Below are 16,209 nucleotides of genomic sequence, written 5' to 3' on the forward strand. Positions count from 1 at the left end.
AAAAAATTTTTTTTAAAGATTTTATTTATTTATTCATGAGAGACACACAGAGAGACAGGCAGAGACACAGGCAGAGGGAGAAGCAGGCTCCACACAGGGAGCCCGACATGGGACTCGATCCCGGGTCTCCAAGATCAGGCCCTGGGCTGAAGGTGGTGCTAAACTGCTGAGCCACCTGGGCTGCCCCAAGAGCAGGAATTTAAAGCAAGGAAGAGGAAACAAGTGGCTCCAAAGGTCTGTTACTGAAATCAATCAAGATTTCTGAATCTAAAAGGCCTCTGTGTGGGGAAGGGGCCTGGCAGTGTTTATTGAGATAGTGGACTTTGACATGAATGCCTTGGCAATCAAAGCTGAGGTCAGGCACCAGCATCATTACAACAAAACGTAACAAAAAACACCATCAAGGTCTACACCACAAGGGTTAGGTGGTGTGAGAGGCTAGAGCGCAGGGGGCCTCTGTGCACACAGAGACAGGTGGACATTTTCCAGAAGGTAGTAACCAATCCTTCAAGGGCATGAGGCACATCAGTGGTATAATCCCAACACTCCAGCAGCTAACTAAATAAGTAATTGGAGAGAAAACAGCTCAGAGAGGACATCGACATTTCCACTTGGGTAGATGGTGGATACTGAAATACCTATCACAGGAGAAAGAGCAAGTTTAAGGGAAAATGGGGAATGTGGCTTAGGAATGCTGAGTTTAGGATGCCTGGGTGTCTCAGCAATTTAATGCCTGCCTTCAGCTTAGGGTGTGATCCTGGAGTTTCAGGATTGAGTCCCACATCGGGCTCCCTGCATGCAGCCTGTTTCTTTCTCTGCCTATGTCTCTACCTCTCTCTCCGTGTTTCTCTCATGAATAAATAAAATCTTAAATAAATAAATAAATAAATAAAGCTGCATTTGAAGTATCCATGTGGGAATATTTAAGATGCAGCTGTCTGTATGGGTCTGGCAGCAAGGAGGACAGTCTTGGCTGAAGATGAAGACTTAGGTCATCAACACATGGATGGTGATCAGTCATGAGAGTGGATGATAATAAAGGTTATGGATAGAGCGAACAGAGGGATAAGGATACAGTCTACAATTATCAGTATCTAAGGGATGAAAGAAAAATGGAAGGCACGTCCAACCATGCAACACAAAACAGGGCAGTAATAGGAGGCCCTCATACTTGGCAAACTAGGCCACCGTGACCTAGCATTAATCTAATTTAGCAATTAGCTTCCTGACTCCTATGCCAGTCCTTTAGCGACTATGTTCGCCTTTTCCCCCAGGTCCCCCTGAAACTATCAAACAAATGTAGTTCTGAAATGGATTACCTATTACCTGAACTTCAGTCATTCATCTGACATTTAGACCTAGAAATATTTGCTCAACTGCTGCTTTGATAAACACTTGGGATTTGGGCTTCTATTTAGACCTTGATTCTCAGTGTTCCCATTTGCCTATTTCCCCTTCAGACTGACTTCATTTGATGCCTGGGCCTGCATCTCTCCATGTCCAGTCCCAGACAAACACTATCCTTATACTCTCAAGCTTACAAACAGAGATGTTTTTCCAATCCTGAGGTTCAGCCTGGAGCAATAAACAATAAAAAAGCCTCTTCAGATGTGACCTGGAGCCCGAGGCACAGTACTTATGAACTAAAAGCTAGGGCTAAAGCAAGGATCCAGCTCGATGCATTTCACGTAGGACCTGAATTAGACCTCTCGTGCAATACTCAGAAAACTGCAGCAGTGACTTCTGTTGGAGTAGAAACCAGTACCAGGCAATGCATGGCCATCCAACAGCTCTAGCAAGAGCCACTAATGCCAAGGACATCCTGAGTAGGCTAATGTGTCTAAAATGTGTCTAGAAGGGGAAGGTCGGTCTAGAAGTAAAGGCAAATCCTGAAGATATGAAAAATCACATTTCATTATTTAGAATAGGTTACTAACCACAAAACCCAGCAAATATTTACAAAACTTTAAGAGGAAAAGGAAAATATGAGGATTTTAATAAAATCCTGTGACTTTTTAAAAAACAGTATACTTACCAACATGAATGTTATCTTTAAATGCCACATCATGGAGCTGAAATATTAGATGGCGGCTAAATTTTTCATCAGTGCTGGAATCCAAGTTGAAAACATCTTCGGCTGAACAATCAACCCTGTATAGCTCTTGGAGTGCTTTACAAACATGCTAGAAACATAAGTAAAATATTTTTTTGAATATTTTTGAAAAAATATTTTTTGAATAAAATTCAAACCGTTTTACAATTTTTCCATGAACAAAATTCAAATATCTTGGTACAACTCTAACTCATTTTTTATTTTCTTATCTGAATACTTACTATGTAACAACTTCATCACATTACTGATGTATAGAAATATTTAAATTATTATATGTGTTTATGTCCAAAAAGTCATAGGCTCTCAGGAATAAGGACTTCCTAAAATTCGAACACTTTATCTTCAATATTTATCCCATCTAAAATCACAATAGAAATAATTCTTTTTAAGCATCTCTTTAAATATCACCTACAAGTGATATTTCACTTGAAAAAGTTACTAATTCCACTTTTCATAGCTTTAGTTTTCGGAAGGTTTCTCATATGTACTGAGCCAAAATCTACCTCTAGTATACAGCCCTCTAGAGCTAGCTCCTGCCAATTGAAGGCAGTTACACATTATAAGCAGGCAGCAAATGCAGGTACAGGTGCACAAGATTTGGAATCAGAAAGACCTAGGTTTGAGTACTGGCTTTGCCACTTATCAGCTCTGTGACTTTGGTCAAGTCTAAACCTTATACTCCTCGGTTGCAAAATGGGATAATAATCTGACCTAACTTTTGGGATTGTTGTAAGGAGTAAATGACAAGATGAGAGTAAAGAGTTAGTACTGTGCTTGGCATAGGTACCTGCTTAAAAGCATTAGCTGGGCAGCCACAAAACAGGTCACTTCTCCTGAAACTTCTCACTTGCAAAATGAAGTCACTAAGAACCACCATACATGTCATCTTGACATTAGCAAAATGCTTATAAATTGCCAAACACAGGACATCTGGGTGGCTCAGTGGCTGAGTGTTTGTCTTCAGCTCAGGGTGTGATCCTAGAGTCCTGGGATCAAGCTCCACATCGGGCTCCCCGTGGGGAACCTGCTTCTCCCTCTGCCTATGTCCCTGCCTCTCTCTCTCACTCTCTGTGACTATCATAAATAAATAAAATTAAAAAAAAAAAGATGTGGTATATATAAAATCACTCAGCCATGAAAAAGAATAAAATTTTGCCATTTGCTAGCACCAATATTATGCTAAGTGGAATAAGTCAGACAAGAAAAGTTAAATACCACATGGTTTCACTTATCCGTGTAATCTAAAAAACCAAACAAACCAAAACAGACTCAAAAATCCACAGAGAGCAAACTGTGGATTCAAGAGAGGAGGAAAGTAGGAATATGGGACAAATAGGTGAAGAAGATTAAGAGATACAAACTTGCAGTTACAAAATAAAAAAGTCACAGGCATATATGCAGGGAACATAGTTATTAATATTATAATAAGTTTATATGGTTATAAATGGAAACTAGACTTACCATGGTGAATAATACATATAAATGTTGAATCATTGTTATACCCCTGAAACTAATAGTATTAGATGTCAATTATATTTCATAATAAAAAAAATCAACCTAAGGGGAGGGGAAATCAAGAGAAAGCTAACATTTCATGATTTTTTTTAAGTATTTGCGTACATTTTTCCAAATTTTTTTTAAGTTTATTTATTTATGATAGTCACACAGAGAGAAAGAGAGAGGCAGAGACACAGGCAGAGGGAGAAGCAGGCTCCATGCACCGGGAGCCCGATATGGGATTCGATCCCGGGTCTCCAGGATCGCGCCCTGAGCCAAAGGCAGGCGCCAAACTGCTGCGCCACTCAGGGATCCCTTTTTTTTTTTTTTTTAATTTATTTTTTTTTTAAATTTATTCCAAATTTTTTTTAATAGAGTGATTCAACATAATCAGCAGATACTCTTTATCAAAAACATTTTGAGATACATTTTTAAAGTTATAAGACATGTCATCTGTAGTTAAAATCTAAAAAAAAAAATTAAGGGGTGTCTGGGTGACGCAGTCAGTTGGGTGTCTGACTCTTGATTTCAGTGGCTCAGGTCATGATCTCAGGGATTCTCTCTCTCCCTCTCTCTCTTTCCCATCCCCCACACTCTCTCTCTCTAAAAAAAAAAAAAAAAAATTAAGTGATGCTGGGTGGCTCAGTCGGTTAGGCATCTAATTCTTGATTTCAGCCCAGGTTGTGATCTTGGGGTTGGGTGATGGGGACCCACATCTGGCTCCATGCTCAGTGCAGAGTCTGCTTGGGATTCTCTCTCTCCCTCTGCCCCTCCCCTGGCTCACTCAATTCTTTCTCTCAAAATAAAAACTTAAATTAAAAAAATTTTTTAAAAAGGAAAAGACAAAACAAATTAATCAATAAACATTAATATCTACTTTGAACCCAAACAATAGCTAATATGTACTAAAATCTTGAAGGTTTTATAAACAAACATTAATAGACTTTAGTTGAACAAGCCCATATTATTTCTTCTGTAACTTCCTGGTTGACACTGCTAAATCAAAAACATATACTAGAATTACAGTCTTTTCTCTTTGCTAAAAACAGTAACTATATTTCTAGGCCATAATTTTTACCAATAGTATAGGACCTGGAATAGGAGTTAAGACCTAGACCTTTTTAGACCTTCACTTCCTCGTTTGTGATGGTGTAAGGCAAAATAATTTCCAGAATTTCTTCTAGGATAAAAATTAGCATATAATTATTCATCTAAGTTTTCCTGAAATTCATCTCAGTACCTGATTTTTAAAATAAAAATGACTTTGCTTAACTTTTACCAGAGTCAGCTACTTGTTACACAGAGAGGTAATATGTAATTTAAAAATAGAAAGTTTCCAATCTGTCACCTTTCTCAAGCCTATCTTTTACAGAAATGTGCTAACATCACAATATGTATGGACCTAATGTTTTAGAAGTTTACTCAGGGAAGTCATATTAAGAAAGGAAAGTCAAAAGGAAGAGAAGGTGAAACACAGAACCCAAATATTGCATAAGCTGGGTTCATTTACTGAATGAATAAGTTAATGAAGAGAGATACAGATATAAAGAGAAAAACCTGAATCTGAAATTTACCTCAATAAGTAATGCAACCATCTTTTTCCCGTCAGCTTCTGGATTGGCAAGTTTGTTATATTCCAAATCAAAATAAAGCTTGCACACAGCATTTTCAGGAATGACTTCATAGCAGTGTAAGAGATTTCTTCTGAATTGAAATAACTCAATATTGTTAGGTTTACATCTTATACCTTTTAAATCACAGTAGTTGATCTTATAACTCAAGATGCTGCATTAAGTGTGATTTAATGACATATAACTATGGCATGATGAAGCTATGGCACAGTGAACTGCTCACTGTAGGATAATGGATCATATTATTCAGAGCTTCCATCATAGATGTAACAATCATATTCTGTAACATTATTTAACTTGAACATATGGTCAACCTCATGCTGTTATTTATTCATAGATAATTTTGACATTGTATGACACTTCTTTTGTTTTTGGTGTCATGATAGAACAAATCTTGTCTGAGAAAAGAATTTCCTTTCTCAAACTGGAATCCCAGGATCACATATATTTTTGGGATTCAATAAGTTTTTTATGAGAGTTTTTAAGTTTTGTATTTTCATTAGGAAAACAGTATTTTAAAAATCAGCTAAAGACATATTCTGAATCACCTGACTTCAGTGAACTTTCAATGCTCATGTGTGGATCAAGAGATAGGACTTTAACATGGGTAAATAAGAATAGATATTGGCTCAGTTAATAAATGATGACTTGTTCTAAGTGAAGGCCAGATGGCATCCAATAGAAGTAAAAGGTTTGTAATTTGAACAAAAAGTCATCACATGTATAGGAACTCAAAACACACACACAACTGCACACTTTTCTCCCAGCACCTGGTAAAATCATTCAGGACTGCTATGACAAAAAAGCTCCAGAATTCAATTCTACTAGTAAAGAAGTAACCAATTGTGGGATTGAGAACTACAGCAGTTAATTCTACCAAAATTAATTTCACGAACATTACTAGATGAAGGAAATGTAAGTTTAATGTGTTGTCCTTTACAGACTTACCGGGATTTATAATAAAACCAAAGCTGAGCATAGGTTGTCACCAGGTAAATACGTTGTCCATCATCCACTTTGTATTCCAAAGCAAATACATGAACATCCTTTATAAAATCAAAAATAATGTTAAAAAATTAATAAAGCACAAATCCAAAATCAACTATCTATTCAATATTCATGAAGAATTTTATCACTTTGGAAAACTGAAATCTGAACATCTTTACTACTAAAAACAAGAAAAATAATCATTACATCTAATGATTAAAAAATCTAATTATATTTAGTTTTATTCATTCAAGTAACACATGTTCAGAGGCATAAACAATTCAAATACCCAGATCAAAAAGAAAAAAGAGAAAAATCACTTTGCAATCACTCTAGCTTGACTTCCAATTATAGCTTTACTTGCTAGTTTATGAAATTAAGCTTATTTTTTAAAGATATTTATTCATTTCAGAGAAAGCATGCATTAGAGGGAGGGGCAAAGGGAGAGAGTAAGAGAATCTCAAGCCAACTCTGCACTGAGTGTGTTGCCTGAATTGGGGCTTATTCTCACAACACTGAGATCACAACCTGAGCACAAACCAAGAGTCAGATGCTCAATCGACTGTGCCACCCACGTGCCCCCATTTAAACTTATTTTTCAAAACAACTTAAATGTTATTATAAATGACTTGGGTTAAAATTAATAAATTTTTTAGTACATATAAAAACATGTGGGAAATAATTTTTTTTAAGATTTTATTTATTTGCCCTTTCACGAAGATGGCACCGAAGGCAAAGAAGGAAGCCCCTGTCCTTCTCAAAGCCGAAGCCAAAGCAAAGGCTTTGAAAGCTAAGAAAGCAGTGCTGAAAGGCGTGCACAGTCACAAAAAAAAAGATCTCCAAACCATTACATTCCAATGACCCAAGACCCTGCGTCTCCAAAGGCAGCCCAAATATCCTTGAAAGAGCGCCCCCAGGAGAAACAAGCTTGATCACTATGCCATCAAGTACCCCCTGACTACTGAGTCACCCATGAAGAAAATAGAAGACAACAACACACTTGTGTTCATTGTGGATGTCAAGGCCAATAAGCACCAGATCAAACAGGCTGTGAAGCAGCTCTATGACATTGATGTGGCCAAGGTCAACACCTTGATCAATCAGGCCTGATGGAGAGAAGAGAGCGTATGTTCAACTGGCTCCTGGCTACAATGTTTTGGATGTTGGGATCCATCAACAAAACTGGGATCATCTAAACTGAGTCCTGCTGGCTATAAATCTGAATATAATTTTTTTCACCATAAAAAAAAAGATTTTATTTATTTGAGAGAGAGAAAAAGAGATAGCATGAGTGGAGGGAGGGGCGGAGGGGGAGAGAAGGAGACTCTCTGCTGAGCAGGGAGCCTGACACAGGTCTTGATCCCAGAATTCTAAGATCATATAACCTGAGCCAAAGTCAGACGCTTAACTGAAAGAGCCACTCAGGCACCCCAGAAACAAATTTTTTTTTAAAGATTTTTATTTATTTATTCATGAGAGAGACAGAGACAGAGAGAGGCAGAGACACAGGCAGAGGGAGAAACAGCTCCATACAGGGAGCCCGACATGGGACTCGGTCCCAGGACTCCAGGATCACACCCTGGGCCGAAGGCAGGTGCTAAACCGCTGAGCCACCCAGGGATCCCAGCAGCAGCAGTTTGAAGAGTGATTGGGTTATCATACACATGAAGATTCACTGACTAATTTTTGGACAAGTGCCAGAGGAACAAAGATAGGTAGGAGCTTCCTCTGGACATGCGAGTGCTAGCAGGTGCCATTTCCCTTGCCGTCCTCTGGCCTAGCTGGGGTCAGTCCTGACTCTTTGCCTACCTTCCCAGCACTGCTTGCCCCTGCTGTGTTCCCCAGCACACTGGTCCCATCTAACCTGCTTGCCCTGACAGGTGCTCATGGAAAGTGGCTCTTATCCCACCATATCCGGCAGACAGCATTGGTTGGGACCAGCATCCCCAAAAAGCAACAACCACTCCACCACACCCAACAGACAGCCTCTGCCAGTATTGGCACCCTTCCAAAGCGAGTCCTGCCCCAGGCAGGTGAGGACCCAGCCCAGTCCACCGGATGGCCACAGCAGTTGCGGCCAGGCCCCTCAGCCAGATGCGTCAGGATTCACCCAGGCCAAGCAGCACACCTGCAGCAGGTACAGCCACACCCAGGCCTGTCTCCCAACAGCCCAGAGGGGCCGGCACTGTCCACCAATGTGACTGCAGGAGTTGCAGCCAGTCATGAGAATCAGCTGATCTGGGGGGCCAGGATTGCCCACTAGTGCACCCAGAGTAGTCAAGGCCACAGTTACTGCTGACAGGAAGGCTGAGGACAAGCCCCAGCAACCAGGGTGCAAGCAGCACCAGTTCAGTCACGACAGGAGGTCACATGCAGCCACAAGGGAACACCCCTAGAGTGACTGGTTCTTGTAACCAGTGGTGGTTGTGCTTCTGGGCCCCATAGGACACAAGTGACATAAAGCCACTACTCTGAAGACCAGGAGACAGAGCTGACCCACATAATACATAAAAACAAACACAGAAAGTCAGACAAAATAAGGAGACAGAGGACTATGTTCCCAACAAAAGAATAAGACAAAATCTCAGAAAAAAGAAGAAGAGATACACAACCTACCTGACAGTGCAAAGTAATGGTCATAAAGATGCCTACCAGACTTAGAAAATAAAACAAGACAAAATCAGAGAGGGAGACAAGCCATAAGAGTCTCTTAACTATAGGAGACAAACTGAGGGTCACTGGAAGGGGGGGTGTCCCTGGGTGATGGGCATTAAGGAGGGCACATGGTGTGATGAGCACTGGGTGTCATATAAGACTGATGAATCTCTGACCTCTACCTCTGAGGCTAATGATACACTATGTCACTTAATTAAATTTAAATAAAAAATGAAATAAAAAGAACTTACAACTTAGAAAATGCTTCGCACACTTGAGAGAAGAGTGGATGTACTTTGAGAACTTCAACAAAGAAGCAGAAGATGTAAAAGAGAAGGAATCAGAGCTAAAGTTTCCAGACAAAATTTAAAAGAGTTCATTACTGCTAAACTGGCCTTGCAACAAATGTTAAAAGGATTTTTTTAAAAGGAAAAGAAAAGAATACAACTAGAAGAAAATTATTAAAGGGAAAAATTTCACTGTTCAAAAAAAATACATAGTAAAAGCAGATCAATCACTCATAAAGCTAGTATGAAGGTTAAAAAACAAAAGCAGTAAAGTATCTACAAAAATTGTTAAGGGATACACAAAATAAATAGATGCAAAACATAACAACATACTCTTAAACATAGAAGTGGGAAGTAAAAATGTAGTACTTTGAGAATGTGTTGGAACATAATCAACTATCGTCTATATGTACTGCTGTATACATATTATACATGTACCTCATGGTAACTGCACACCAAAACCTGTAACAGATAAACAAAAATATCAAGAGGGAGGAATCCAAGCATAACACTAAAGAAAGTCATCAATCACAAGAAAAGACAGCAAGAAGGAAGAAATGAGAACTACAAAAACAAGAAAACAATTAATAAAATGGCAATAGGTACATATCTGTCAATAACTGCTTTAAGATTTATTTATTTATTCATGAAAGACACACACACACACAGAGAGAGAAAAAGAGAAGCAGAGACATAGGCAGAGGGAGAAGCAGGCTCTTTGCAGGAGCCCAATGAGGGACTCGATCCCAGATCCTGGGATCAGGACCTGAGCCACAGGCAGCTGCCCAACCGCTATGACACCCAGGCATCCAAATAATTGCTTTAAAGATGGACTAAATGCTCCAATCAAATGACAAAGCACAATTGAATGGCTAAAAAAAACAAAACGCATTTATACACTGCCTTCAAGAGACTTCAGACTGAAAGACATAGACTGAAAAAGAAGGATGGAAAAAGATATTCCCTGTAAATGCAAATAAAAAAAAAAAAAGCAGGAGTAGCAATACTTACATCTGACAAAGTAGATGTATGACAAACGCTGTAAAAAGAGACAAAGGCATAACATAGGGGCTTCTGGGTGGCTCAATCAGTTGAGCACCCAACACTTGGTTTCAGCTCAGGTCATGATCTCAGAGTCCTGGAATTGAGCCCCGTGTTGGACTCTGCACTGGGCAAGGAGTCTGCTTGAGATTTTCTCCCTCTGCCCCTCCCTCCATTCTTATGCTTTCTAATAAATATATAAATCTTTTTAAAGAAAGAGAGAGAACATGACAAAATGATAAAGCGATCAAACAAGAGGATATAACAATTGTAAATGTTTATGCACCCAACATAGGAGCACCTAAATATATAAGGTATTAATAGACAAAGAGGGAGAAAGTGACAGTAATACAGTAATAGTAGGATACTTTAACTCTCCACTTACATCAATGGACAGATCATCCAGACAGAAAATCTACAGAGTAAAACTGGCTTTGAATGACACATTAGACAATATGCATTTAGAATATATACAGAACATTTCATCCCCAAACAGAAGAAAACATATTCTTTTCAGTGTACATAGAACATTCTCAGGATAGATCACATAATAGGCCACCAAACAAGTCTCAATAAACTTAAAAGGACTGAAATTCTACCAAGCATCTTTTCCAACAATAATGAAACTAAAAATCAATTGCAAGAAAAAAACTGGAAATAACACGTGGAGAATAAACAACATGCTACTAAACAACCAATGGGGGTCAATGGGGTCAATGGAGAAATCAAAGAGGGAATCAAAATACCTAGATACAGGAGAAAATGTAAATGTAATGGTTCAAAAATCTATGGGACACAATAAAAGCAGTTCTAAGAGGGAATTTTATAGCAATACAGGCTTACTTCAAGAAACCAGAAAAATCTCAAAAAAGCAATCTAAACTGACACCTAAAGGAACTAGCAAAACCAGAACAAACAAAGCCCAAATCAGAAGGAAGAAAATAGAGATCGGAGTGGAAATAAATGAAATAGAGACTAAAAAGACAATAGAAAAGATCAATGGAATTAAGAGCTGATTCTCTAAAAAGATAAAATTAACATAGTCAGACTCATCAAGAATAAAAAAGAGGACTCAAAAATGAAATCAGGAATCAAAGAAAAGTTACAACTGACACCACAAAAATACAAAGGTTTATAAGAGACTACTATGAGAAAGTGTATGCCAACAAACTGGGTGACTTAGAAGAAATGGATGAAGACTGAATTAGGAAGAAATAGAGTATCTGTACAGATGGATTACTAATAATGAAACTGAATTGGTAATCAAAAAATTCCCCAAAAAGGGGTGGGACAAGATGGCGGAAGAGCAGGTCCCCAAGTCAACTGTCCCCACCAGATTATGTAGATAAGTTTCAAATCATCCTGAAAACCTACGAATTCAGCCTAAGGTTTAATTTTTTTTAATTTTATTTATGATAGTTACACAGAGAGAGAGAGAGAGAGGCAGAGACATAGGCAGAGGGAGAAGCAGGCTCCATGCACCGGGAGCCCGACGTGGGATTCGATCCCGGGTCTCCAGGATCGCGCCCTGGGCCAAAGGCAGGCGCTAAACCGCTGCGCCACCCAGGGATCCCCAGCCTAAGATTTAAAGAGAGAACAGCTGGAACACTACAGAGAGAAGAATTCATGCTTCTAACAAGTACAACTTGTTTAAAAAAAAAAAAAAGTAAAACTTGTTTTTAGCCACTCTGCACTGAGCAAAATGACTAGAAGGAAGAACTCACCACAAAAGAAAAAATCAGAAACAGTCCTCTCTCCCACAGAATTACAGAATTTGGATTACAATTCAATGTCAGAAAGCCAATTCAGAAGCACAATTATAAAGCTACTAGTGGCTCTGGAAAAAAGCATAAAGGATTCAAGAGACTTCATGACTGCAGAATTTAGATCTAATCAGGCCGAAATTAAAAATCAATTAAATGAGATGCAATCCAAACTGGAGATCTTAATGACGAGGGTTAATGAGGTAGAAGAATGAGTGAGTGACACAGAAGACAAGTTGATGGCAAGGAAAGAAGCTGAGGAAAAAAGAGAAAAACAATTAGAGATCATGAGGAAAGGTTAAGGGAAATAAAAGACAGCCTCAGAAGGAAAAAAAAAATCTATGTTTAATTAGGGTTCCAGAGGACACTGAAAGGGATAGAGGACAGAAAGTGTATTTGAACAAATCATAGCTGAGAACTTCCCTAACTCGGGGAGGGAAACAGGCATTCAGATCCAGGAGATAGAAAGATCCCCCTGCCCAAATCAATAAAAATCGTTCAACACCCCGACATTTAACAGTGAAACTTGCAAATTCCAAAGATAAAGAGAAGATCCTTAAAGCAGCAAGACAAGAGATTCCTAACTTATATGGGGAGTATTGGGTTAACAGCCGACCTCTCTACAGAGACCTGGCAGGCCAGAAAGTGCTGGCAGGATATATTCAGGGTCCTAAATGAGAACATGCAGCCAAGAATACTCTATGCAGCAAGGCTCTCATTCAGAATAGAAGGAGAGATAAAGGGTTTCCAAGATAGGCAGAAAGAATATGTGACCACCAAACCAGTTCTGCAAGAAATATTAAGGGGGACTCTGTAAAAGAAAGAGGAAGTCCAAAGAAACAATCCACAGAAACAGGGACTGAATAGGTATTATGACGACACTAAATTCATCTTTCACTAGTAACTCTGAACATGAATGGGTCTAATGATCCCATCAAAAGGCACAGGGTTTCAGACTGGATAAAAAAGCAAGACCCATCTATTTGCTGTCTACAAGAGACTCATTTTAGACCTAAGGACACATACAGCCTGAAAATAAAAGGTTGGAGAGCCATTCACCATTCAAATGGTCCTCAAAAGAAAGCTGGGGTAGCAATCCCCATATCAGATAAACTAAAGTTTATCCCAAAGACTGTAATAAGAGATGAAGAGGGACACTATATCATACTTAAAGGATCTATCCAAAAAGAGGACCTAACAATCATGACTATTTATGCCCCGAATGTGGGAGCTGCCAAGTATATCAATCAATTAATAACCAAAGTAAAGACATATTAAAAAAACAAAACAAAACAAAAAACAAAGTTAAGACATACTTAGATAATAATACACTTATACTTCAACATGGCGTTTTCTGTAAATGACAGATCTTCTAAGCACAACATCTCCAAAGAAACAAGAGCTTGAAATGATACACTGGACCAGATGGACTTCACAGATATTTACAGAACTTTACATCCAAACGCAACTGAATACACATTCTTCTCAAGTGCACACAGAACTTTCTCCAGAATAGACCACATGCTGGGTCACAAATCAGGTCTTAACCCATACCAAAAGATTAGAATTGTCCCCTGCATATTTTCAGACCATAATGCTTTGAAACTAGAACTATATCACAAGAAGAAATTTGGAAGAAATTCAAACATGTGGAGGTTAAGAACCATCCTGCTAAAAGATGAAAGGGTCAACCAGCAAATTAGAGAAGAATTAAAAAGATTCATGGAAACTAATTAGAATGAAGATACAACGGTTCAAAATTTTTGGGATACAGCAAAAGCAGTCCTGAGAGGGAAATACATTGCAACACAAGCATCCATCAAAAAACTGGAAAGAACTCAAATACAAAAGCTAATCTTGCACCTAAAGGAACTAGAGAAAGAACAGCAAATAAAAGCTACACCCCCCGCCCAAAAAAAAGCTACACTCAGCAGAAGAAGAGAGTTAATAAAGATTCAAGCAGAACTCAATGAAATAGAGACCAGAAGAATTGTGGAACAGATCAACAAAACCAGGAGTTGGTTCTTTGAAAGAATTAATAAGATAAACCATTAGCCAACCTTATTAAAAACAAAAGAGAAAAGACTCAAATTAACAAAATCACAAATGAAAAAGGAGAGATCACCACCAATACCAAGGAAATACAAACGATTTTAAAAACATATTATGAGCAGCTATAAGCCAATAAATTAGGCAATCTAGAAGAAATGGACACATTTCTGGAAAACCACAAACTACCAAAACTGGAACAGGAAGAAACAGAAAACCTGAACAGGCTGATAGCCAGGGAGGAAATTGAAGCAGTCATCAAAAAACCTCCAAAACACAAAAGTCCAGGGCCAGATGGCTTCCTAGGGGAATTCTATCAAACATTTAAAGGAGAAACAATACCTATTCTACTAAAGCTGTTCCAAAAGATAGAAAGATATGGAATACTTCCAAACTTGTTCTATGAGGCCAGCATCACTTTAATACCAAAACTAAAGACCCCACCAAAAAGGAGAATTATAGACCAATATCCCTGATGAATACAGATGCAAAAATTCTCAACAAGATACTAGCCGATAGGATCCAACAGTACATTAAGAAGATTATTCACCATGACCAAGTGGGATTTATCCCCGGGATGTGAGGCTGGTTCAACGCTCGTAAAGCAATCAATGTGATTGATCAGATCAGCAAGAGAAAAAACAAAAACCATATGATCCTCTCAATAGATGCAGAGAAAGCATTTGACAAAATACAGCATCCATTCCTGATCAAAACTCTTCAGAGTATAGGGATAGAGGGACCATTCCTCAGCATCTTAAAAGCCACCTATAAAAAACCCACAGCAAATATCATTCTCAATGGGGAAAAACTGGGAGCCTTTCCCCTAAGATCAGGAACACAACAGGGATGTCCACTCTCACCACTGCCATTCAACATAGTACTAGAAGTCCTAGTCTCAGCAATAGGGCAGCAAAAAGAAATAAAAGACATTCAAATTGGCAAAGAAGAAGTCAAACTCTCTCCCTCTTTGCAGATGACATGATACATAAAAAAACTAAAAGATCCCAAGATTGCTAGAACTCATACAGCAATTCGGCAGTGTGGCAGGATACAAAATCCATGCCCAGAAATCAGTGGCATTTCTGTACACTAACAATGAGACTGAAGAAAGAGAAATTAAGGAGTCAATCCCATTTATAATTGCACCCAAAAGCATAAGATACCTAGGAATTAACCTAACCAAAGAGGTTAAGGATCTATACCCTAAAAACTACAGAACAGTTCTGAAAGAAATTGAGGAAGACACAAAGAGATAGAAAAATATTCCATGCTCATGGATTGGAAGAATTAATATTGTGAAAAAAATGCTACCCAGGGCAATTTACACATTTAATGCAATCCCTATCAAAATACCATGGACTTTCTTCAGAGAGTTGGAACGAATCATCTTAAGATTTGTGTGGAATCAGAAAAGACCCCAAATAGCCAGGGGAATATTAAAAAAGAAAACCATATCTGGGGACATCACAATGCCAGATTTCAGGTTGTACTACAAAGCTGTGGTCATCGAGACAGTGTGGTACTGGCACAAAAACAGACACATAGATCAATGGAACAGAATAGAGAACCCAGAAATGGACCCTCAACTCTACGGTCAACTAATATTCAACAAAGCAGGAAAGACTATCCACTGGAAACAGGACAGTCTCTTCAATAAATGGTGCTAGGAAAATTGGACAGCCACGTGCAGAATGAAACTGGACCAATCTCTTACACCATACACAAAGATAAACTCAAAATGGATGAAAGATCTAAATGTGAGGGATCCCTGGGTGGCGCAGCGGTTTAGCAACTGCCTTTGGCCCAGGGCGCGATCCTGGAGACCTGGGATCGAATCCCACATTGGGCTCCCGGTGCATGGAGCCTGCTTCTCCCTCTGCCTGTGTCTCTGCTTCTCTCTCTCTCTCTCTCTTTCTGTGTAACTATCATAAATAAATAAAAATTAAAAAAAAAAGATCTAAATGTGAGATAAGAATCCATCAAAATCCTAGAGGAGAACACAGACAACACCCTTTCTGAACTTGGCCGCAGCAACCTGTTTCAAGATACATCCATGAAGGCAAGAGAAACAAAAGCAAAAATGAACTATTGGGACTTAATCAAGATAAAAAGCTTCTGCACAGCAAAAGAAACAGTCAACAAAACTAAAAGACAACCTACAGAATGGGAGAAGATATTTGCAA

The 16,209-nt window shown here is 38.7% G+C and overlaps 1 protein-coding gene across 3 annotated transcripts in view; it reads right to left on the reverse strand.

Annotated features, from left to right (window-relative positions):
• Window positions 1-16,209, reverse strand: part of PRIMPOL (primase and DNA directed polymerase) — a 54,074-nt gene that overhangs the window by 25,904 nt on the left and 11,961 nt on the right. For all 3 annotated transcript variants that reach the window (XM_055315686.1, XM_055315684.1, XM_055315685.1), the window contains 3 exons: window positions 6,190-6,287; window positions 5,185-5,314; window positions 2,036-2,183 (listed from right to left, as the gene is read on the reverse strand). In XM_055315686.1, the coding sequence (XP_055171661.1) occupies window positions 2,036-2,183; window positions 5,185-5,314; window positions 6,190-6,287 (376 nt within the window). The remainder of the gene's footprint in view (window positions 1-2,035; window positions 2,184-5,184; window positions 5,315-6,189; window positions 6,288-16,209) is intronic.

Source organism: Nyctereutes procyonoides, unplaced genomic scaffold (genome assembly GCF_905146905.1).
Source record: "Nyctereutes procyonoides isolate TBG_1078 unplaced genomic scaffold, NYPRO_anot_genome, whole genome shotgun sequence".
In the NCBI taxonomy this organism is placed as follows: domain Eukaryota; kingdom Metazoa; phylum Chordata; class Mammalia; order Carnivora; family Canidae; genus Nyctereutes; species Nyctereutes procyonoides.